The sequence below is a fragment of the Maniola jurtina genome, chromosome 8 (assembly GCF_905333055.1).
Source record: "Maniola jurtina chromosome 8, ilManJurt1.1, whole genome shotgun sequence".
In the NCBI taxonomy this organism is placed as follows: Eukaryota; Metazoa; Arthropoda; class Insecta; order Lepidoptera; family Nymphalidae; genus Maniola; species Maniola jurtina.
In genome coordinates, this window is record NC_060036.1 from 11,247,137 (window position 1) to 11,269,807 (window position 22,671).

A 22,671-nucleotide genomic window follows, 5' to 3' on the forward strand; every position below is an offset into this window, starting at 1 on the left:
AGTCAGCTGTGGTGGCCAATGCACAAATCACAAGAGACCACACGACCACAGAGTACTTTTTATATACGGGAAAACATGGGGAAGTACTCCTTTTTACCTACCTACCAAAGCCATCACGATTCACGATCCGAACTCCATAGTCGCAGGTCGTTCCTCCGTGTTGGGGCAATATGCAGAGAATCTTTCAGCTATTAGGTTACCTATTACTATTATTAGCCCCTGCTAGGCTCCTTATTGTTCAATTTTGTTGCTTTTCAAGCTTATTAATTGAAAAAACCAAAGACCATAAAATATAGAAAGATTTATTTATTACATGATTAATTAATTTATTTTATGTATACATTAATTCATATGATTTTTCACAATTTCTTTTAATATTCACTAGTCTAAAAATCGATTCCTTCTTCCATATAGGTTGGCGGCAAGTTAGTTGTAATATCTCGTATCTGCTGCGCCTTCTGCAGGGCTGTGACCCTCCTCCACAGCACGGGGCACTCCGTGTTCTCACATTCCCGGTGACGCGGGTGACCGCAACAAGACTTACAAATCTGAAAACGAAAAATGAAGATTTTTTTTTCTTCTCTCGTCTGGCTTTACACTGATTAGCCAATGTCAAGTGTGTAGTTATTTACAAGTTAGGAAAACTATATGTATAAGTATGGACTTCGTCTGTGCTGGCGCCCGCCGACATACACGCGGCGCCCCTCTAGAGCGCTTCTCAGTCAGTTCCTCGGTCAGTTCCACCACCAATAAACACCAGCGGGACACAAAAACCGGCCACTTCTAACAAAAAAAACACTCACAAAAACACACAAAAAGTCACAACACGCGCGCCAACAAACGCCACCACAGACAAAGTCCTCAAAAAAAATGAAGATAGATATTAGGTATTTAAGAAGTGTCTAGATGGCCACAAGCGGACGTGATATTGAAAATACAGCCACAAGTTTTATAATTGGGTTTTTTTTTATATATATGAGCAATACCGAGCAGGCAGGTCACCTGGGGGTTCCGGAAAATACCTCAAAAGGAAAAATGGAACCCTATAAGGATCACTTTGTTGTCTTGTTGTCTGTCAAGACTAGGGGAATCAAAAACCTATAGGGTACTTTCCATTGGCCTATTCACTCTTGATTTGAAGGTACCCAAATTAAATTTGGAGAGAAAACTGGTACTGGAAAGGGCGTTCAAGGGTGCAGTTCAAAGAGCGCTCACCTGGTAACAGTAGTGCACGTGCAAGTCGGCTCGCGCGAGCCTGGCGGCGAGTAGCGCGGCGCTGGGCTGGCGGCGCGCGGCGCAGACGGCGCACAGCGCGCGGGAGCCGCGCGCGCCGCACACTGCGCAGCGGCCGCGTTGCATGTAGCGCGCGATACCACCCGCTGCGTTTGATCTTTCTATTTGCGCTTCACGGTTCCAGCCGATTTCTTGCCACCTGTTCAATTTTAATGAGTAAACCAACGACTTTTATTAGAAAGGTAGGCAACGGGCCGCCATATTTTCCTAAGGAGCGTAAACATGGCGCCTGTGATGAAATTTTACACTTTCTTTGGTTTTACTAGATTTGCCGGATCAGAATAATTGGGGGGTGCTGCTGCCATCCAGCACCTTTAGGTGGTGACCAGAAAGCCCCAACAAAAATTTACATCCATATTCTTGGTGGCTCCAATTCTTAAATCAGTCTTTGGGTCTAGAGACCAAACCTGCCAAAGGAAATCTTTTGTTCACGAATACTGGTATTTTGCACTTTTATGTCGTGTACAGGTGAGTCATGGGGCTGTAAGAAATTTCAACAGTTAAGTACACTCACCATTTAAAAACATCGACGCCGAGTAGAGACAGGCACCTGTGTAACGGCGGCAACAACACCCTCGTAGCGTAGTACGCCACGTGCGGGGATAAGGCGACGTCGCGCAACAGCTCGCGCGGAGAGTGCGCGAGTCGCACGAGCGGCGTGCCGGGCGCGCCCGCGCACACCAGCCACGACACGCGCTCGCCTGAACGCGGCGCGCGGCGGCGATCACGCGATACCAGCCGCCTAGCAAAACAATACAATCAATGGACGCAGGAGGCAGAGCGGGTCCCCTGATGATACGTGATTTGCAAACTTGCTTCAGGGTCCCCAGCACAATTTGTAAAAATAACTATTTTAAAATCAATAAATCATTTTCATTTCCATCCTTGTCGCGCAGTGGTCACATGCAGAGATAACGCGACATTGCGAAACAGTTCGCGATACCAGCCGCCCACATTATCAGTGGCGTGCAGATAACATGGGCTTATTTTACAGAAATCCTTTGTGGGATTGAGTATCCGCTTTTTTAATATGGTTCCAAAAAGTGCGCTCTATAGATCTCAGCCTTAGATTGTAATTACTCATTACACAAATTAAGACAAGCCGACGGGGAGGCGGTATGTGGACCTACTTGGCGATTTCGTTAGGCGGCGCGGCGGCGCCCGGGCGGTACCCGGCCGGGCCGTGGTACTCTCGCGTAAAGAACAGCTCCTGCGGCGGCAGACTGCCGTCCGTCAGTTTGGACAGAGTGCCGCACACCAGCCGCTTGACAACAGACATATCGCCAGTTTCGAATAACGCACACAAAGAGCGTTGGAGCAGCTGAAAGTAATTTTTAAACTTAATTCACAGCTTAGACAGGATTATGTTTAAATTTTTACAACCCGTAAAAATTATGGCTAAAAGCCGAAGTGCCGGTAACGGCACCTTGGTAGGGGTAAACCTAACATAAGCGGAATTTACATTTATTTATTTTTTATTTTATTTTGTTTTATTTAAAAGGAACACTAACATTTACATTACGAAATTAGTGGCACGAAATTAGTTTCACAACATTAATTTCACTATCAATCGCACGTGTAAACGTCTAATTTCGTAATGCATGCATTTACGATTACACGAGCAATCGATGACAACGAAGCAAGTTTTCTGACATAACCTATTTTAGTCAATTGCAACCGATACACCCACTGCAATTTGCTACCGGCTGTATTGTACTGCACCGAGTTGTAGCCGGCTAAAAAAGTGCAACAGCAGCTTTCATATTATCTACATACATACTATGTACCACTCCACATACAACTCAAATCGTAGTAGTTTCATATACCTGTAAAATACCCCGATTGACTAACATATAAACAACTGGCTGTCTTACCTTAACTCCAGCAGGGCAGCCGTCCCTACGAACAGTTTCTATACCCTTAGCTTCGTATACCGGCTTCTCTTGATCCGGGCTCTCGTACATATAGCCCACGTAGCGCTTCTTTGTTTGTAAGATACAAGGTTGGTATACCTGTTTTAAGCATTTATTATGTTGTTATTATTATTATTTATAACTAGCCGATGCCCGCGACTTCGCCCGCGTGAATATAGGTTTTTTGAAATCCCGTGGGAACTCTTTGATTTTCCGGGATAAAAAGTAGCCTATGTGCTAATCCAGGGTATAATCTATCTCCATTTTAAATTTCAGCCCAATCTGTCCAGTAGTTTTTGCGTGAAGGAGTAACAAACACACACACACACACACACAACTTTCGCCTTTATAATATTAGTGTGATAGACTAAGCAGCTTTCGCTGATGCGTCTATATCAGAAGTGTTACGAGTTTTCCAAATGTATCTGATCTATTTTTAAGCTGGTTAGCAGAGCTTGACATAACCACATCCTTGGGTTACTAATTATTCTATATATGAACAACTCTGTTGGACCTTGGACAATTTATTCCATATAATATGAACAACTCTAATAAAGTGTTTTAATGGATTTGACGATGACAATTGATATCGTAGCTTCTTCATATCATGACCTCAAAGTCGAGTATTGCTCTTTCTCGGAAACATGCTCTCAAAATTTCGGACATTGTAATTGAGTTTTTTGATGGAAATGATTACTAATAAGATTTTGACCACCCCAATTTAAGACCGCTCAAATATCAGAAAATCTCTGACGATTTCTAATAAAATGGGACTAGACTAAAACTTAAGAGCATTCAAATATTGCTTTTCACATATTACATAACTAGATAATGGCCGCGACTACATACGCGTTGATTTAGGTTTTTTGAAAATCCCGTGGGAACTCTTTGATTTTCCGGGATATGTCCGTCCCCGGGATGTAAGCTAACTCGGTACCAATTTTAATCAAAATCGGTCAAACTGTTGAGCCGTGAAAAGCTAGCAGACAGACAGACACACTTTCGCATTAATAATATTAGTATGGATATGGATTTGTTCTGATTCTTTTACCTTTTCTAGCTTGAGTGCAACAGGCGAGGGGTTGTCGGCGGTGACGGCGTCGGCTATCTGCTGTCCGATGCGGAAGGCCTCCGCGCGCGTGCCGCCCGGCACCTGCACGAACATAGAGTCCGTGTCGCCGTACACCACCTGGACCACCAGATATACAGTCCCACAACAATCTTTTGGCACTTGAATGACATTGACAGGGCGGAAACGTTTAAGTGCGGAAACCAGCCCAGAGATAAGAAGAAGAAGACATTGACAGGGGGGGCGTAGTTGTAGAACAAAGGCTGCCAGCAAATTAAATTTTCCCAAGTTTAGGGAATATGTTGAAAATGTCAATGTTGAAAATCGAGTTTATCTTATTTTAACTGAAAGAGAAAGCGGTCACTGTTTCCACATCTAAAAAGAATCATAAAAACCATTGATAGGGCATGGACTTGCCAAAGCGAAATTGTAAATCCCTTTTATTGTATAACTTCATTTATTTTGAACAATCGAAAATTTGTAATATGTAATAAAATAAAAGTACCTATTATTTTAATTTTTCTATTTATTTAATTTACTTTTACTATGTTTAACACAAATTAATGTATTTGCATAGCAGCTTGGCGTGGTACAGCTGGACCAGTATTATTATGTACTAGCTGATACCCGCGACTTCGTTCGCATGGATGTAGGTTTTTAAAATTCCCGTGGGAACTCTTTGATTTTCCGGGATAAAAAGTAGCCTATGTGCTAATCCAGAGTATAATCTATCTCCATTCTAAATTTCAGCCCAATCCGTCCAGTAGTTTTTGCGTGAAGCAGTAACAAACATACACACACACACACACACACACACATACAAACTTTCTCCTTTATAATATTAGTGTGATTTACACCTATAAGATGACCTGTATCAGCAAATAAATAAATTGAATTGAATTAAAGCATGCCCAGCCCAATCAGCCCAGTAGTTTGAGCTGTTCGTTGATAGATCAGTCAGTCAGCTTTTCCTTTCATATATGTCTTTATAGATACCTTAGCATTCCACTGGCTGTTCTTCACCAATCTGATGGCGCGCTCTAATGTCTCTCTGCCTTTGGCCACCACACTGTCGCCAACCTCCACACACGGCATGCGACCGCTGAAATTGGCCGCTGTGTATCCGTACGTCACGTTCGCTATAAGCTTCAAACCTTAAACAAACAATAATTTATTTCTTGAATCTTTTTTACCCGACTACAGTAAAGGCCAAAAGGAAGGGTTATGATTTTAGCAATCTATATACGTATGTACGTTAAATACGAACATACCTAATTGTCGCGAATGCATGGCCTTCTTTACTGCCTCGTCTGTCTGCAGCTTCATACCTTTCTTGACAGCTTGCCTCGCCGCGAGGATCCTGCGCAACAAGGCCGGCAAGACTCCTCGACGGACGGACGACTTGACAAACCCTACTCCTACGGGCGACCAATGGACGAGGCCGTTATTCATCAAAGTCTCCAACTTGGTCTGTGGTATTCGTAACCGCCACGCTCCAAATTCATAGGGAGCTTCACTGTAAATAATTTTATATTGGTATATATTTTGACTAACATTAACTTTCTTTATTCTCTATGGGAATTCTGAAAATCTGACCTTATTATTTGTCTACATTATAAAATGAATGGTTGGGCATTGAAGAGTCAGTCAATGAGTAAGTCAGGATTTGTCTTTTTATATGTATTGATTTTGTTTCATATCCATTATATCTATTATCAATATGCCAATGGTAAACTATTCAAATTATTTCTTTTTTCATAGTTTAGTACAATTCACACTTTTAGAATGTCAATAATGGGGTGAGTATGTTGACAATTTATTATTAAACACGAATTAAACCTACGCGCCCTGGCATGCGAACAATGATAAGCTTAACAACAATAGAATGTGTTAGAAATATTGCTAAAAGAAAGAGTATGCTTACCCGTTTATGTTTTGCACTCTTCCTATGCAAGTTGAGAAACAGTAATTATAGGCTATCATCATGGATGGATACAGGCTTTGAAAATCTAATACTATGACTGGATCAGTGTAGAAACGAGATTCTGAAACAATAGTTTCGATTTCTGAAAATTGAATTGAAGTCCCAGGAATTTTATCATATCCATCAGGCATCTTGCACACACTATTTTATATACTGTAGAATAACCTTGGAATGCAATAGGAGAACTAAAAGGTACAGTATCGCTCAAAAACTAAAACTGATTATTATTCTTTATTCTATATTCATTATTAAAAAGTATCTAATATTATGACCTCAACCCATCGCCGGCCTACTACTGAGCACGGGCCACCTCTCAGAATGAGAAGAATTTAGGCTATAGTCCAAGCTGGTCAAGAATGGATCAGTAGATTTCACACACCATTATTTATTAACATTTTATTTTATTAACATTATTAACATTTTTGGTGATTGTAAAATTATTAAAAAATCCATTATCACCAACCTTAGATCCGACCACTGTGGACAAATGATATCTGTTCCCAGCTGTCAACTAAATACAATAAAAGTAGTAAAGTATAGGCCAGTCACTACTAAAAAAGTAAAGCAATTCAAACATAATATTTTATTCACCTTACCTTCACTTGACCTTACACAGGGTGGTCCGGATGAACTGTATAATGATTTTTTTAACTTAATAAATTCCCAATTTAATTCTATTTTTAAAATCATAGAAAAAAGATTGTTTAAAAATCTTAAATTTAGTGAGTGGGCTACTGTTGGCATTCATAAAAGTAGGAATAAGCTGTTTGACTTGTATGCAGAAAAGCAATATAATTTTACTCCAGCCTTTGTTCAATATGTAAGAAATTATTCAAAATTATTTAGAAATGTTTGCATACAAGCTAAGTCAATTCACATAAAACGAAAAATTATTAATTCAGATAATAAAATAAAGGCAGCTTGGGAAATCATCACAGATGAAACTGGGAAACATAAAATGGAAAATAATAATAAATTGGAACTTAAAATTAACAATCACATTACTGACTCTGACATAGAAATTGCAAAGACATTTGAGGACTTTTTCCGAAACATCCCAGTTACCACTACTAGTTCCCTTAACTCGTCGCCAACAGAAGCCTATAATCTTCTTAGGGGCAATGTTTCTGAGTGCAGTGTACTATTTAAGTTTGAACAAATTACCCCACATGATATTATTAAGGTATTCAAATCTTTACAGTACAAAAAAACAGGAGACTTATGGGGGATATCAGTAAAAGTAATCAGCAATATTATTGATATTGTTGCTCCATATCTTGCTCTAATTTTTAATAAGTCCGTAGAGTCAGGATCCTTTCCAGATCTTATGAAATACAGTAAATTGATTCCTCTTTTCAAATCGGGCAGTAAAAGTGACCCAAATAATTACAGGCCAATTTCGATTTTGCCGACTTTTAGCAAGATATTTGAAAAAATTATGCTCAACCAACTGCTCTTGCACTTTAACTTGAATAAATTACTTCACTCGGAGCAGTATGGTTTTACTAAAGGACGATCAACAATCGATGCGGGCGCAATGCTTTTAAAGCATATATTCGATGCGTGGGAGAACTCACAGAATGCCGTTGGAATTTTCTGTGATTTGTCTAAAGCATTCGACTGCGTTGAGCACGAGACTCTCTTAGCTAAATTGAGCTATTATGGAGTCAAAGACACTGCGCTTAGTCTTATTGCGTCTTATCTCAGTGATCGTATACAAACAGTATGTGTAAATGATGTGAAGTCATCCGGATCAGCCTCATTAATGGGTGTTCCTCAAGGCTCTATCCTAGGTCCCTTCATGTTCTTGGTATATATAAACGATCTACCATATTTTGTCCAAAATACTTGCGATATTGTACTATTTGCTGATGATACGTCTTTGATTTTTAAATTAGATAGAAATGAGAATAATTATGACGATGTAAATAGAGCCATATCGCAGGTCACTCACTGGTTTACTGTTAACAATTTGCTTTTAAATGCAAAGAAAACCAAGTGTGTCGAATTCGCACTGCCCAATACCAAGACGACAAATAACATAAAATTAATGATAAATAATGATATGTTGAAAGTAGAGGAGACCACCGTGTTCCTGGGGATAACTTTAGATGCAAAGCTTCAATGGAACGCCCATATATCAACACTTGCTGGCAAACTCAGCTCTGCTGCTTACGCTGTTAGAAAGATTCGACAGATAACTGACGTGGAAACTGCAAAAATTGTATATTTTGCCTATTTTCACAGTATTATGTCTTACGGAATCTTGCTATGGGGTAAAGCGGCAGATATTGGAAAAATTTTCGTTTTACAAAAAAGGGCAATACGCGCAATTTATAATTTAAAACCGCGCGATTCCCTACGAGAGAAATTTAAGGAAATAGGTATTCTTACAGTAGCTTCTCAATACATTTACAATAATATAATTTTTGTACGACAAAACATCCTCAGCTACAAAAAAATCGGTGATTTCCATGACAGGCCAACTAGAAATCGTAATAAGCTCGCAACTCCTACGCTCCGCCTCAGAAAAGTGGGAAAGTCATTTGTGGGAATGAGTGTAATATTTTATAATAAAATTCGACAGTCAATATTAGACTTGCCTTTACCAAAGTTTAAAAAATCCATTAAAAGTATGCTCCTGGCAAAAGCATATTACACAATCGAAGATTATGTAAATGATAAAAAAGCATGGATTTGACTCGCTCCAGCAATGCGCGGGTCTGCAATAGCTTGTATAGTATAGAATATTATTGTAAATTGCACAATTGAAAAGAGCAACCGCCGAGTTTCTTGCTGGTTCTTCTCGGTAGGAACGGCATTCCGAACCAGTGGTAAATTATTTGACGATTCAAAAGCACTGTAAAAGTTTATTTGAATAAAAATCTATTCTATTCTATTCTATTCTATACACCTTTGAGAACATTAACTCTCAGGCATGCAGATTTCTTCACGGGTTTACTTCACAGTTATGATGTGTGTAAGCATGTGATATTTAATTGCTAAAAACGCACATAACTCCAAAAAGTTAAGGGAATCGGACTCCGGCCCCCAAATACAAAACTAAAGTCTTACCCATTATGTAATCAAAAAATAAAATATTAGTTTTTAGTGTCATTTGTTGAATTAAATTTCTAAACATCTGAAAAAGTTCGCATAATAACCTTAAAGGTGACCGCACACTTCGCCGAGCCGAACGCGTCGAACGAGCCGAAAGAAACGAATTTTAGAATCCTGTATATGAAATCTCATGAAACCTTCCCCGCGTCGAATCGTCCGAATCGGAAGTAGATTTCATATAGAGAATTCTAGAATTCGTTTCGTCCGACTCTTTTGACGTGTTCGGCTCGGATAAGTGCGTTCACCATTATTCCCATACCTGGTTCAAATATGAGAGGCAAACATTCTGGAGCGCGCATGGCAGCCCTCTGTTTCACGGTGGGGGATAACGCGACCAAGTTAAGAGGCCTCGCCGCACGAAGCATTAAAGATTCAACTCGAAACTGAGATCCCCTGGATAGCACTTCCCACCATTGAAGACCGAATAGCCGGGCCAACTCTGATGTACGATCTGAAACATGTAATGATTAAAATTGGATTAAAAAAAAAAACAGATTTACAAGTCTAAATTGAAGTCAAGAGTTCCAAAAGTAGTTACTATGCAGCAACTTTTTGCTTCAAGCAATCTTGAATAGAATTGTAAACAATGTACCTAATAAAAAAATGAGAAGCAAGTTTTGTGTACTATTATTTTCAACATAAACCATATAAATGTAAACTTCAACTAGAGCCTGCAATATTGAACAAGTGTAAATTAAAAATTTATAACACCCCCGACAAGTGAAGGTTATATTAACTAGAAAAGAGCTTATAACTTTCAAACGGTTGAACCGATTTTCTTGGATCACTAAGAACACTCTTGATCAAGCCACCTTTCAAACAAAAAAAACTAAATTAAAATCGGTTCATTAGTTTAGGAGCTACGATGCCACAGACAGATACAAAGATACACACGTCAAACTTATAACACCCCTCTTTTTGGGTCGGGGGTTAAAAAAAGGAGTAAAACTTACGGATTATATCAAGCTTATCTAACATTCTTACAGTTCCATTCAATTTGGTCATGTAATATTCCACAGGAATCCATCGCAATATTCTTGATTGGTCATTCCACCATTCGGCCAGTTGAGCAAAACTGTATGACGGCACTCTTTCTTTTAACACTTCATACATGCAGTTCTCAAAGCTGTAGCTTGATAAAGCAAGCTCGTATCGGAATAAACGCCACACATTGAATGTGATCCTCCCAATCACTCTACCCTCTAATTCATTTTCATCATGTCTATAGCGTTTCTGACGGTTTTTCTCAGTGATTCGAGAAATTTCTTTAATCATTTCCAAACCCAATATTTGTGCTCTCTCCATCACGTAACCCCAAGAGTTCATCTCAATTTCATATCCACACATTATATCAGGATCATGTGCTTTTACGAAATCAACGATTTTTTCAAAAACCACGAATTCGTCGTCTGCGTAACTAATTTTGTAATTAAACACACATTTGTCTAAGTATTTAATTTCTTTTGAGCTATCGACGACGAATATTTCGGTAACATTTCTTTGTAAATGGTGATTAGGTGGACAGTCATTAGTAACTGTAAGAAATACAGCTTTTATTTGATCGAAAGCTGGATCAGGATTCAAATCTCCTCTGACTGAAGTATGTACTTCTAAAAGCATCAACGTAAGAAAGTCTGTCTGCAAAATATATTCCAAATTAGACACATAATCGGTATTTTTACCCGAGTGCGGCAAAACCAAAAGGAAGGGTTAGGGTAGCAGTCTATGTATGTATGTGTGTATGTTTGTATCCAGATTCTTTGTGTTCCACCGTAGTGTCTAAACTACTGGACAGATTTTGATGAATGTGTCATTTGATTCGTTGTAAAGGTCCGGCTGAAATAGGCTATATTTTATACGAAAAAATTGACGTAACGGATATTAAATCAAAAAAAGTGGTCTCCAAAAAAAAATTTCTTGCTATTGTATCGAGTGGGATGTCAAATGAAAGGGGAGAAAATTCTGAGCTCATGAATATAAATGTACAACAACGTTAAAGTATACCAAACGATAGGAAAACAATTTTACTCTAATATTTATTTCAGCGTTTATTAAGGCGATCGCAGTCGGGTTTTAGTTTTCAACTTTATTGTACTTATATTATAGAATAATTTTGAACCTTACCTCAACTGTCGGGGTTAAAAACGAATTTTCTGTATTTTTTTCACTACTTCCAAAACAAAGATATGATCCATCAGGTTGCATTGTGACTTGAAGTGTATTATTTAAATCAGATTTATCCTGTTACAATAAAAATATAGGTATCAATAAAACATTTGTCTCAACTTAGTTAACATTTTCAAATTAATTAGAGTAGAAATTACCTACCTTTTCTGTTGACTCCAAGCTAATCGTATTGTTTAATTCATTGAGGCCTATAGCTTGAGAACTTTCTAATTCATCAATATTAACGCGAATATCTTCAATATTATCATCACGCAATTCTTGAGCTTTTGAATTGTTTTCGTTATTTTCAATCCATTTCACAACTTCACTACGCAATGGCGGTCGATTCAAAGGTCTCAATATACATTGTCTATTACTAGCAAGTAATAATTTTAGTGCATCAGGCTTCGAAGTATCTTCAGAGATTTCGTTAGTTTGTAAAAATAGTAATTGACGCCACTCTTCTATGCTAGTTACGTCTAAAACTTTATCAAAAGGTTTTTGGTCTCGAGCCAGTTTGCTCTTTAGTTTTATTACCATTTGACCGATTTCTACCTTATCGCCAACATCTTTGTGACATGAGTAAAAGGGTTCGGGATTTTTAGTTTTTGGAATCGAATACTTTTCCAATGTCGATAAAATAAATTCTCTAGTAGGCGGCCTTATTTTTGGAGTTAATATTTTTGTAGTTTTGCTGATTTTATGATCACTGGCAAAATTCTGTATAAAATTTTGTTCAGTTTTTACTTCTAAAATATTTGATTTGCTTTCTAATATACTTTGACTTTCCATTTCAATGTATTCGTTTTCAGCATTGTTTCGATCTTCAATAGATAAATCGAATATCTTTGATTTGTCATAAAAGCTTTCTATTCCTACATCTTCTTCAGGTGTTGAATCATAATTGTATTCAAAATTCATTGATTCATTTTTCACATTATTAATATTTGATGGGCCTGCCACTGGTTCAAAGTCTTTATTCATATCGTACAAAGTAGCTGCATCAATATCTTTATTTTGTTTATCACACACACTTTTAGCTAAATTCAACTCTGAGTCTTGTTTAAATAAAATACATTCAACTATTGGTTTATTATCTACTTTTTGACATGGATTCGAAATAGACTCTTCACTATCTTGAGTATTGCCATAAATTCCCATATCACTATTTTCTTTTAAAGGAGAATTAAAGTTAGATGTTCTCTTAAGATGCAAACTAGATATATCTTCAATTGTTTCTTGAGACACATTAATTTCATCTGATTCACTTTCATTTCCTTTGTCTTTATCAGTCTTAAATTCATGATTTTCAGATAATTTATTTAAAACTATTTTCTTTTTACCTTTAGGTCGAGATAAACCTACTTTGAGAGGTCTCATTTTTCTTTTTCTTACTTTCTTTACATCTGAAAAGATAATAAAGTCGTTTCATAGTCAGTTATTTCTTTATTTCAATTGTTGCCTTACTAAGAAAAGCTTACATACGATCATCATCAAAAGTTCCATCTAATTGCGGTATATTAGCTCCTTCCCAAAAAGAATCATTCCAAGTAGGTGATTCCTCGTTATTTTCCTTATTGCTGTAATTATTTTACTGAAATAAGTACAATATTTAGGTGACAACACACTTATTAAAATTTCAACTTATTTAAAATAGAGAAAGACAGTTTTCACGATTTTTGTTTGGTCGATTCATACATAAGATCTAACCAATCTAAAGGATTGGTTAGTATAAAATAAGTCACAAAAATAACGTACCAAGCATAGGGGTCCAAAAGAACAGTCTCATCATTAAATATTTGTGAATATTCAGCATCATCAGATTCTGTTTCGTTATTAACATCATCGTTTGCTGGGGTACCCATAACACTATCATCTTCAACTGGTTGTTCATCTAGATCTTGCAATATATCAACTAATTCTAAATCATCATTGTCCACTAAAATGAAACACAACTTTTTACAACTAAATAAAGACTTTTTTGGCATACCTAATTTTTTTTAAATTATGGTTACTCACAGAAAACTTGGCTGTATTTTAAAGAGAAACTGCTATTTAATGCAACATCTTCATTAACAACAGTATCGTCCATATTGTAACTTGACTCCTCTTGCACTCTTCTTAAAGTTGTGTTAATACTTAAATTGATTGTACTATCTTGTATATGATTACTTATATCAGTAGCATTCAGTAATTCTGACCCATCTTGAGTTTCTGCTGGATAATGCACTAATTCTTTTAGACTATTGACATCTACTGGTTTATCAACTAAATTCAATAATTTCAAAGCCATGATTTTTTCAAATTTACTGTGTGTATCTGTTTCTTCGACGCCTATTCGGCCTTGAGATAACGATTTGGAACTTATCGATACATTTAATTGTTTTCGCCTTTCTATTTCTTGATTCCATACTTCCTCAAGACCAGGGTTTTCAATACCATCACCTTTGCCTACTTTTTGACGATTTATTATATGAGATGCCGTACAATCTGCTTCGTAAAAACAACTGCTTTCAGGTTTCAAACCCCAACTCATATCGTCAAATGATTTAGTAGGTTCATCGCTATATTGTGATAGTCCATTTTTACGAAATTTTACTGTCTGTAAATCGATGTTACTCATCCCAAAAAGGTTAAAGTCAATGAAGAATTGCAACGTAAAATTTAAATGAGACTCATGTGGTTGTAGGGATTGGCCCAAAATTGCTCCATTACTACATAGTTCAACCGCTTGTTTTATGAGACCAGGATTATACAAGAATATTTTTAAAAACAGGTGTTCTTTATCATGAAATCCATAAAAGGGTCTGAAAATAACAGTTTGCCTATATTAAGTTAATCATTCTATGTTTGTAAGTTTGTCTTATTATTTGAGCGCAAGTCTCGTAAACTACTAGGCTGATGATTGAGATCAAACAACCTCAATTCAGTAGCATAGTCCGGCTATGAACACTGCTTCAATTTCATATCAGAATTGCCCTAAATTCTAAAAGAACCTGAGGTACAACTTTATGCAAAATAAGCTCAGGGCAAAAAGTGTTTTATATTTTTATGTAACATTTGGGAATGCATAAGGTAGACTACAAAACTATGCAACTATCGCCTCTCAAATGTCTTGAACGCATAACTCAAAAGTTTACCTTAAGGTTGAAATCTACAGAGTGCACTTTGACTTTGCTTAGATTTCAGTTTCAGTTAAAACGAGACAGATTTATGCCAGCAGTATAATGCTGTCTCGTTTTAACAGTTTCTTAAGTCTGAGTAAAGTAAAAGTGTGCTCTATAGATCTCAGCCTAAGAGTGCATTTGCCTTACACAAGGCTTGTGACCATAGTATAAGCATTATTGTGGCATGACATTGAATAAACTAATTCATGCTCGACTGTATCACGCGCATACCCCCTTCAGTTGAAAATGTACTAACATGCATGCATGGTTTAAAATAAATCTAGCCTAAAGATTCACCGTTCATATACTTACAATCCTTTCACTAAAGTTATTTTGTACACATGTTGATTTGCTGATGTTGCTTGTTTTAAAGCAATGTTTAAAGCTTTGTCCAGGCTGGCTGCTATCTGTGAAGAGCAAGAGCTAGTGTTATTTTGCTTCTTTTTTCAGTTCCCAAACTATATCTAGGTTCCATGATAGAAAATATAATGTAGGTGGTAATAAAGTCTCAATAGATTAACTGTTAAAGGGGTCGACTGAAATCAGACAGGTCAGCAATTTAAACACTACTCATTGCACTATTCTAGCATAAACCTTATGCTTAGTGGGAAAGATACAGGGAATATTAGTCTAATAAACATAGAGCTAAGAAATATTCTTTGAAAAAAAAAACTTGTTGGGCAAATAAACTAGTGAATCATTATGTAAAGGATAGATTAACAAAAGAAAAGTAATTTTTTACTTGCCAACATTGTGGAACCAAAAACTTATGACACTACTTTTAAACCTATACATTTAATTTAGCAAAATTGGAGTACCTCATCGATGTATATGGATTAGCCTTTCCCATACAATTCCGTCCGCAAAAATACGCTTGAATCTTACGTCATCGTCATTGACAGAGTCAAGAGACTTTTGCAAATTCTATTGACTTTTTGAGCGCGTTGTTTTATCTTCGAAAGGCCCATCCATATACATCGATGGAGTACCTAATATTATATGTATGAATGTTAGTATTTATCTACTTACTTGATATAAAAATTGAGGCTCTGGATTTGGTGTGGGGCATGGTATGTAAAAATAAGGGAATACCCCATGTATGTGCAAGCATGCTTTTCTTCCTTCAGGTGTAGGCCCAAATATTCTTAAAACTGGCACCTATTACACATATTTTCACATTATCACTTTGAATGTTAATCCAATTAAAAAAAAAAATAGTGAGTGTGCATGACTAATTTTTTGCCAAAAAATGTTATTATTTCAAGTACATTACATTTTTGTAAAAATTACGTAGATACATTTTTTATGTTAATTATAGTATTTCTATTTTTATCATTTATCTTTTAATTTATGGATTCCATTACAGCTTTCGACATCATTATGAATATTTAATGAGAAATATTTATAATATATTATGTACATTATGTTTACTAAATCTACTTATAAGCAGGAGCAAATTATTATAATTAAAGAACATGATAATAGTATTACCTGCTTTATATCTGATCCTCTAAATTCTGAATATATAACATCAATCCCAGGCAAAGGCCTTGTTAAATAGTGATCACAGACAACTATTCTAACAGAAAATTCTGGTTTTATATTTGTTACATCTAATCCTGAAACAAGTGTAGGTATAAGTAATCTTGTATGCCAATGTGCTGCCAGCCTTTGACCTTAGGGCTGAGTTATCACATTGGTTAATTAGAGAGTAGACTAGATGATGTCAGCGACTTCATCCACATGGATTTAGGTTTATTTAAGATCCCCTCACCAAACTTCGTTTCGAAGAAGGCACGCGATGATGATGAAGATCCCCTCTTTGATTTTCCAGCATAAAACCAATCAAATGCAAGTCGGACTTGCACATGAAGGGTTCCATACCATCTTACAAGATATACCTAAGTACTAACCAGTGACTTGTACTTAGAACTAAAACTTTTATGTAAAACGCTGCATGGCTGGAAGTTAATGACAGACTGCAGTTGCGCTTGCTTGCATCATTAAATTAAATTATTTTTTTCGTGAACACATTTTAATTTATTTTTTGTGAAGAAGTCTTATAATATATCTATGAGTATTATTAACTATTATATATAGTTATACTAGTTATACAAAGGTTATACATTACATACCCGTGTCAATTTTCTTCTCAGTCGAATTGTTTTTTACATCTTTAGGATGTCCTAGCATCTTTGATTGACTCTACAAAGATTTTTCGTATCCATTTTCATAATTGTTTTATTTTATTTCCACAGAATACTTTTTACTTAACGTAGGTAATTCACAAATCACATCACAGATCACTATCCCTATACCCACTGTAGTCTTTGATCACTATATACCAGTCTAAACTCTAAAGATTCACATTTCACAATGACAAATACTGACCACAGACCACGAATCCGGAGACTGACACAAGTAGTGGGTGGATGAGTGGAAACAAGGAACATATATTTTACCACAGAGATATAATAGTATAATAGGTCCATGTATTTTACGCTCACTTAAATTCCAAATGAAATTCAAAGAAATTCAAGACCACCAAGACCCAATAATAAATTATTCAATATAATATTATTTTTTGCTTATACTTAGTGATTTTTTGTTTTTTATGGATATAGTCCTACCAATATTGCCAGTTGCTTCCCAAAAAAAAAAATGTACCAACCTGAACATTGCAAAAAGCACTAAAATTGCATTTGAAAATTAATCTAGGCACCATTTTTGGGACAGTGATAGCTTCCAAACTAGGTTTTGGTAGTAAAAATATGGCAAAAATAAAGTTAAATAAGTACCTATACTTTGTGTTGCCAGCCGACTTGTTTTAGACAGCCAAAATAAATAGACAATCTAGTTTGTTTGTGGTTGACTGACATTTGACCGTATTTTCAGACTGGTATATAGTGATCTGTGACCGTATTTGACAGATGACAACGTGACAGCACTATAAAAAAAGTAAAAAATTAATTGAAAATTGAAATTAGTCGTGTTTTTACATCATTTGTCAGTGCTTCATGTAAATTTTAAAAATACAAAAATACTATAAATAAAAAACTAAAGTTTATCTTAGTGAGTGCTTGCATAGTGCTTGTGATACAAATGAAAATCTTTATTCTACATTGAAAATCAAAAGTTGTTTAGTGATCTCTGGAAAGTATGGTTTGCGATAATTTGCAAAAATGAAGAGTAATTTCAATATTAAACCCAAAAGAATATCTATAGGAAGATAAAGAAAGTTAAGTAAAGAACGATGGATGATGAGGAGGCCGACTTAAGGGAGCAAATATTTCACAACAATGTTCGAGAGCAGATCGTAAGTTCCACTCGTGTCACTTTGTATATTTTAATTATAATTCTACGCGTATTATCGGTACAGGATTAATATTAAACACGTTTGTTCATAGATATTCCTGCTTTTGTTTATACTACTGTACCTCTTCTCGTTCATGTTAATCGAGAAGTTTCGTCGGCGGGACAGTGAAGATTACTTCAGCGTCGATGAAGACGAAGTGAAGGTGTACAGGATAAGTCTATGGCTATGCACGTTCGCTCTGGCCGTGTCCGTGGGTTCGGCACTGTTGCTGCCCGTGTCAATAGTCAGCAATGAAGTGCTCATATTGTACCCAAATAGCTACTATGTCAAGTGGTTGAACAGCTCTCTTATACAAGGTAAGCACAATAAAGAACAATAGTTGAAATTCTTCCAATTTGGTAGTTATTTAGAAACAGAAAGAAAGATTTTTTATTCAAACAAACAAGTGAATCTACTTAGCTCTGGTTTAGTGACCTTCCTACCAAGATGAATCAGCAAGAAACTCAGCTGTTGCTCTTTATAAATTTACAAAATCATGTCATGTTTAAGTAATTGCAGTCTTGCACATTACTAGAGCTAGCTGTAAGTTATGTTGACTGAATTTTTACTAACAAAAACTTAATCTGTGTCAATCAGGCCAATAGTTGACTGCTGTAAGGTCTGAAAACTCTGTATCTCTATAAAAATTGATGTTACATTGCATGTATAAACTAGGACTTGACAACTCATATGTAACAGATTGAGAAATGAGCACTGCAGGTGTATTTTCAATAGGAATTATTTCTAAAACCACAGAGATTGCATTAATCAAATATCATAGTGATTACATTATTCAAATATAGTCATTGCAACAATGTAGAAATGATAAACAGAAATAATTAGAAAGAATATCTGGGGAATAATATAGATCTAAAATGATACTAAACTTAATTAGTTAATATTAAGCTAGTAAGTAATAAGTACAACAGATTTTCTAAGTACAGAAAAATAAGAAATCTAATTATTTTCAAAATAACAGTATTTATTTACTTACTATGAGTTAGTGTTATTCTTATTACTATAAATAATGTTGTGTACATATTTAATGACTTCCAATAAAGTATTAATATATATACTAATCAATTTATTTTTGCAATAATAGATACTGAGCTATTAATAACTATTTCAAAACAATGATAATACAATTACAGTTTGTGTTAAACAATAAATAACTCAACATTTTGTTTTAGGTTTATGGAATCATGTGTTTCTATTCTCAAACCTCTCGCTGTTTGTGTTCCTGCCATTTGCATATCTATTCTCGGAGTCCACTGGGTTTCCTGGCTGCAGAGGTTTGAAGGGACGAGTATATGAGACCTTCATTGTGCTGGCTCTTCTTGGAGTGGTCATGCTTGGTCTTGCTTATGTCATCTCTGCATGGTTAGAAGGGGACAGATCTAGCCTTGATGCTTTGTTAAGTAAGTATTTATTTCTACCTAGCTGACTGTGCTATGATAAGTAAATTTTTAAAATTCAGTGAGGGGCTGGAATTTTCAAAAATCCTGAAACACATAATTTTTCTTTCTTGACTGAAACCCAAATACCAGTGATATAAATAACTTGAAAAATGATAAACTTTCAGTCCTTTCCTTATAGATGTGGGATTTCAAATTCTTTGCTAATGAGTAGCTACATCATAAAAGAAATCTATTTTTTTATTAAGTGACATTGTGGCTAAATCTGTTTTACACAATCTCTAAACTAAAATGATAGGTCTAAATGTATTGCTATCTCTTTCATAATCCCTGTGGAAAAGGATGGTGCTATATTTAGATCCACAAAAAATGTAAATGTAAATAAAGTTAGTTATATTAACAAAGTAGCCAATGTAAAAAAAAAATATGTAAAAAACCGCTATGTCACAGGGTGGTAATGAATAATGATGCAATATGTACAATCAAAGTAAGATTAAATAGGCATGTTACAAAATATGAAAACTTTCTATATTGATTTTTCAACAAAATTTAAATGCAATTAGAGACCAAAAATACACATCAATACTGTTACACCTATATTCCTCTTCATCTATAACTAGTGGCGTGTTCACTAGCAATAAAACTTTCAATCGGCAGGTTTGGAATATCACTAGCAAGTTGAACAGCAACACAATTTAGATTCGCTCTATAGATGGCTCCCGCGACTTCGCCCGCGTGGATTTAGGTTTTTTCAAAATCCTGAAAGAGTTTTTTTAATTTTTTTGGGATAAAAAGTAACCTATGTCCATCTCTGGGATGCAAGCTATCTGTAGCTTGGTCCAAATCGGTTTAACAGATACCTTAAGGAATGAAAAGATTGATGAAGATGAATGTAACAATCAAATAGTTCGATTGTTATTCAAATGAATTATACGTATAGCGCATAACTGAATAGGCTCCTGTAGTGGAACTGTGCAGGAGGGTGACGGTTGTCACAAATTGACAAATCACTGAGCTCTCGCGTTACGTCATCACAACCCTCCCACACCGCTCCACACTGCAGGAACCTACTCGCAGTTATGCGTTATGCCTGTAGTATTACCCTCATAGAATCAAATCACTTTTTTTTTAAAAGATTTATTAGCCATGCTAATCATGACTAATATTCCCCTTTCCCCTCCAACTAGGCGCAAAGCTGTGTTAGGACTTAGGAGTAGGTACGACAATAGTGCAACGGGTGGGGTTTGAACCGCCGACCTTTCGGAATTCAGTCCGCTCCTATAACCGTTGAGCTATTGAGGCTTAACAATTTCTCTCTTCTCTGAGCAGGATGCATACAAAAAGGGTCAGCAGAACAATGTCGACTGCGTGCGGCGTTAAAATGAATGAATACATAGTAAACCAGTCGATCATGATTCCTTGTTGTTTGTGCCTAATTGACTGTGCAGTTGCGCCTATTGTTTCGTGGCCAATGTTTTGTTATGACCTTGGGGTGTGATACTAATGTGTCCTCAGTTGTTTGAGCGCATATTTTTGGCAGCCCTAACATTTTTTGTCAGCCCTAGCACAGACTACGGTATATTTGGGCTACAAATTGCTAACACCAGTCTCAGTTTTTATCTAGTGCTTTGGTCTACAAAGTTTGGTGTAAAATGTTCACTTTTCATTAAGCCTATATTTAAATAAATATTTAAAAAAAAAACACATTTTCTGCCTATTGGCTTTGATCCACGTACCGAGACCTTAAAGCCTTACCTGACAGCTGAGGGTGTATAACTGATAAGAGTAATATGAATTAAAACATCAGGTGAGATTGCAGTCAAGGGCTTTCTTGTATCTGAATAATAATAAAAAACCGGCCAAGTGCGAGTCAAACTCGCGCACCGAGAGTTTGTACCCTTGAAAATAATTACTATTGAAACTAATTATGTATTTACTATTTGTTCATGAACACATTTTTTTTTTGTGATGTAACCACAAATTAATGGTTTTCGGATTTTTCCTTTACTTGTGCTATAAGACTTACCTACCTGCCTTTCATGATTCTAGGTCAACTGGAAGTACCCTATAGGTTTTCTTGACAGACACGACAGACGATCCTATATAAGGGTTCCGTTTTTCCTTTTGAGGTAGGGAGCCCCAAAAAAGAAATATACACACCTACATTGTTTTATTGGTTTATTTTATTCGCAGATTTATGGACATATCTCCCGTTCCTGTACTCCTGTGTATCTTTCGTCGGAGTTCTGATGCTGCTTGGTGAGTTTCTTAAAATAAGATAATTTCTACATATCCTATAGATATCGGATATCGTTGATCCGAAATCCGATCCGATTTGATTGTATAGGTTTCAGCTGTAGAAGCGTCAAAAAATTAGCATATCTACTTATACATATGTATATTAACAAAATGCTTTCTTGCTTGATGATATTTTCAGTATTTACGCCATTTGCCTCACTAATGGGTGTTCCTCAAGGCTCTATTCTAGGTCCTTTCATGTTCTTAGTATACATAAACGATTTACCATATGTAGTCCAAAATATTTGCGATATCGTACTATTTGCTGACGATACGTCTTTGATTTTTAAAGTCGATAGAAATAAGGACAATTTTGACGATATAAATGGTGCCATATCTCAGGTAACTCACTGGTTTACTGTAAATAATCTACTTTTAAATGCAAAAAAAACTAAGTGTATTGAATTCGCACTGCCCAATACTAAGAACACAAGTAACATTAATTTAATGATAAATAATGATATTTTGGAAATAGAAGAGACTACTACATTTTTGGGGATAACCTTAGATGCGAAGCTGCAATGGGGCACCCATATATCAACTCTTGCTGGCAAACTAAGCTCTGCTGCTTACGCGGTTAGAAAGATTCGACAATTAACTGACGTGGAGACCGCAAAGATAGTATATTTTGCTTATTTTCATAGTATTATGTCTTATGGAATCTTAATATGGGGTAGAGCGGCAGATATTGGGAGAATTTTTGTATTACAAAAAAGGGCAATACGCGCAATTTATAACTTAAAACCACGCGATTCACTTCGAGAAAAATTTAAGGAAATAGGTATCCTTACCGTAGCCTCTCAATATATTTACAACAACATAATTTTTGTAAGACAAAATATTCTTAGTTACAAGAAGGTTGGCGATCTACACAACAGGCTGACTAGACAC

At 36.0% G+C, this 22,671-nt stretch overlaps 2 protein-coding genes across 5 annotated transcripts in view; one reads left to right on the forward strand and one right to left on the reverse strand.

Moving 5' to 3' along the window:
- Window positions 1-334: 334 nt before the first annotated feature.
- Window positions 335-17,024, reverse strand: LOC123867425 (DNA polymerase zeta catalytic subunit). Of its 2 annotated transcripts, none has more exons than XM_045909437.1 (20): window positions 16,848-17,024; window positions 16,204-16,331; window positions 15,742-15,870; window positions 15,025-15,119; window positions 13,565-14,352; window positions 13,304-13,484; window positions 13,031-13,125; window positions 11,708-12,951; window positions 11,504-11,620; window positions 10,333-11,017; window positions 9,639-9,830; window positions 6,200-6,320; window positions 5,547-5,791; window positions 5,272-5,429; window positions 4,258-4,395; window positions 3,168-3,305; window positions 2,424-2,614; window positions 1,808-2,035; window positions 1,216-1,432; window positions 335-548 (listed from the first exon to the last, which is right to left on the reverse strand). In XM_045909437.1, exons 1-20 carry the CDS (start codon window positions 16,903-16,905, stop codon window positions 387-389), a joined length of 5,310 nt encoding a protein of 1,769 aa, XP_045765393.1. In that variant the 5' UTR covers window positions 16,906-17,024; the 3' UTR covers window positions 335-386. The 2 variants fall into 2 exon arrangements, with proteins under 2 accessions (XP_045765393.1, XP_045765392.1); XM_045909436.1 differs by having other exon boundaries at window positions 16,204-16,337.
- Window positions 17,025-17,641: 617 nt separating this feature from the next.
- Window positions 17,642-22,671, forward strand: part of LOC123867446 (protein Lilipod) — a 36,114-nt gene continuing 31,084 nt past the window's right edge. For all 3 annotated transcript variants that reach the window (XR_006796421.1, XM_045909488.1, XM_045909489.1), the window contains exons 1-4: window positions 17,642-18,028; window positions 18,120-18,384; window positions 19,258-19,485; window positions 21,676-21,741. Coding sequence is in view for 2 of the 3 variants with exons in the window: in XM_045909488.1 (XP_045765444.1) it covers window positions 17,966-18,028; window positions 18,120-18,384; window positions 19,258-19,485; window positions 21,676-21,741 (622 nt within the window). In the remaining variant the exon portion in view is untranslated. The remainder of the gene's footprint in view (window positions 18,029-18,119; window positions 18,385-19,257; window positions 19,486-21,675; window positions 21,742-22,671) is intronic.

Coding starts and splice junctions, on each gene's coding strand:
- LOC123867425 (XM_045909436.1), bottom strand. CDS start 16,905: ATGCTAGGACATCCTAAAGATGTAAAAAACAATTCGACTGAGAAGAAA. Junction 16,338..16,847: donor TGAGAAGAAAATTGACACGG/GTATGTAATGTA, acceptor TACCTACACTTG/TTTCAGGATTAGATGTAACA. Junction 11,018..11,503: donor TTTTAACCCCGACAGTTGAG/GTAAGGTTCAAA, acceptor TATATTTTGCAG/ACAGACTTTCTTACGTTGAT.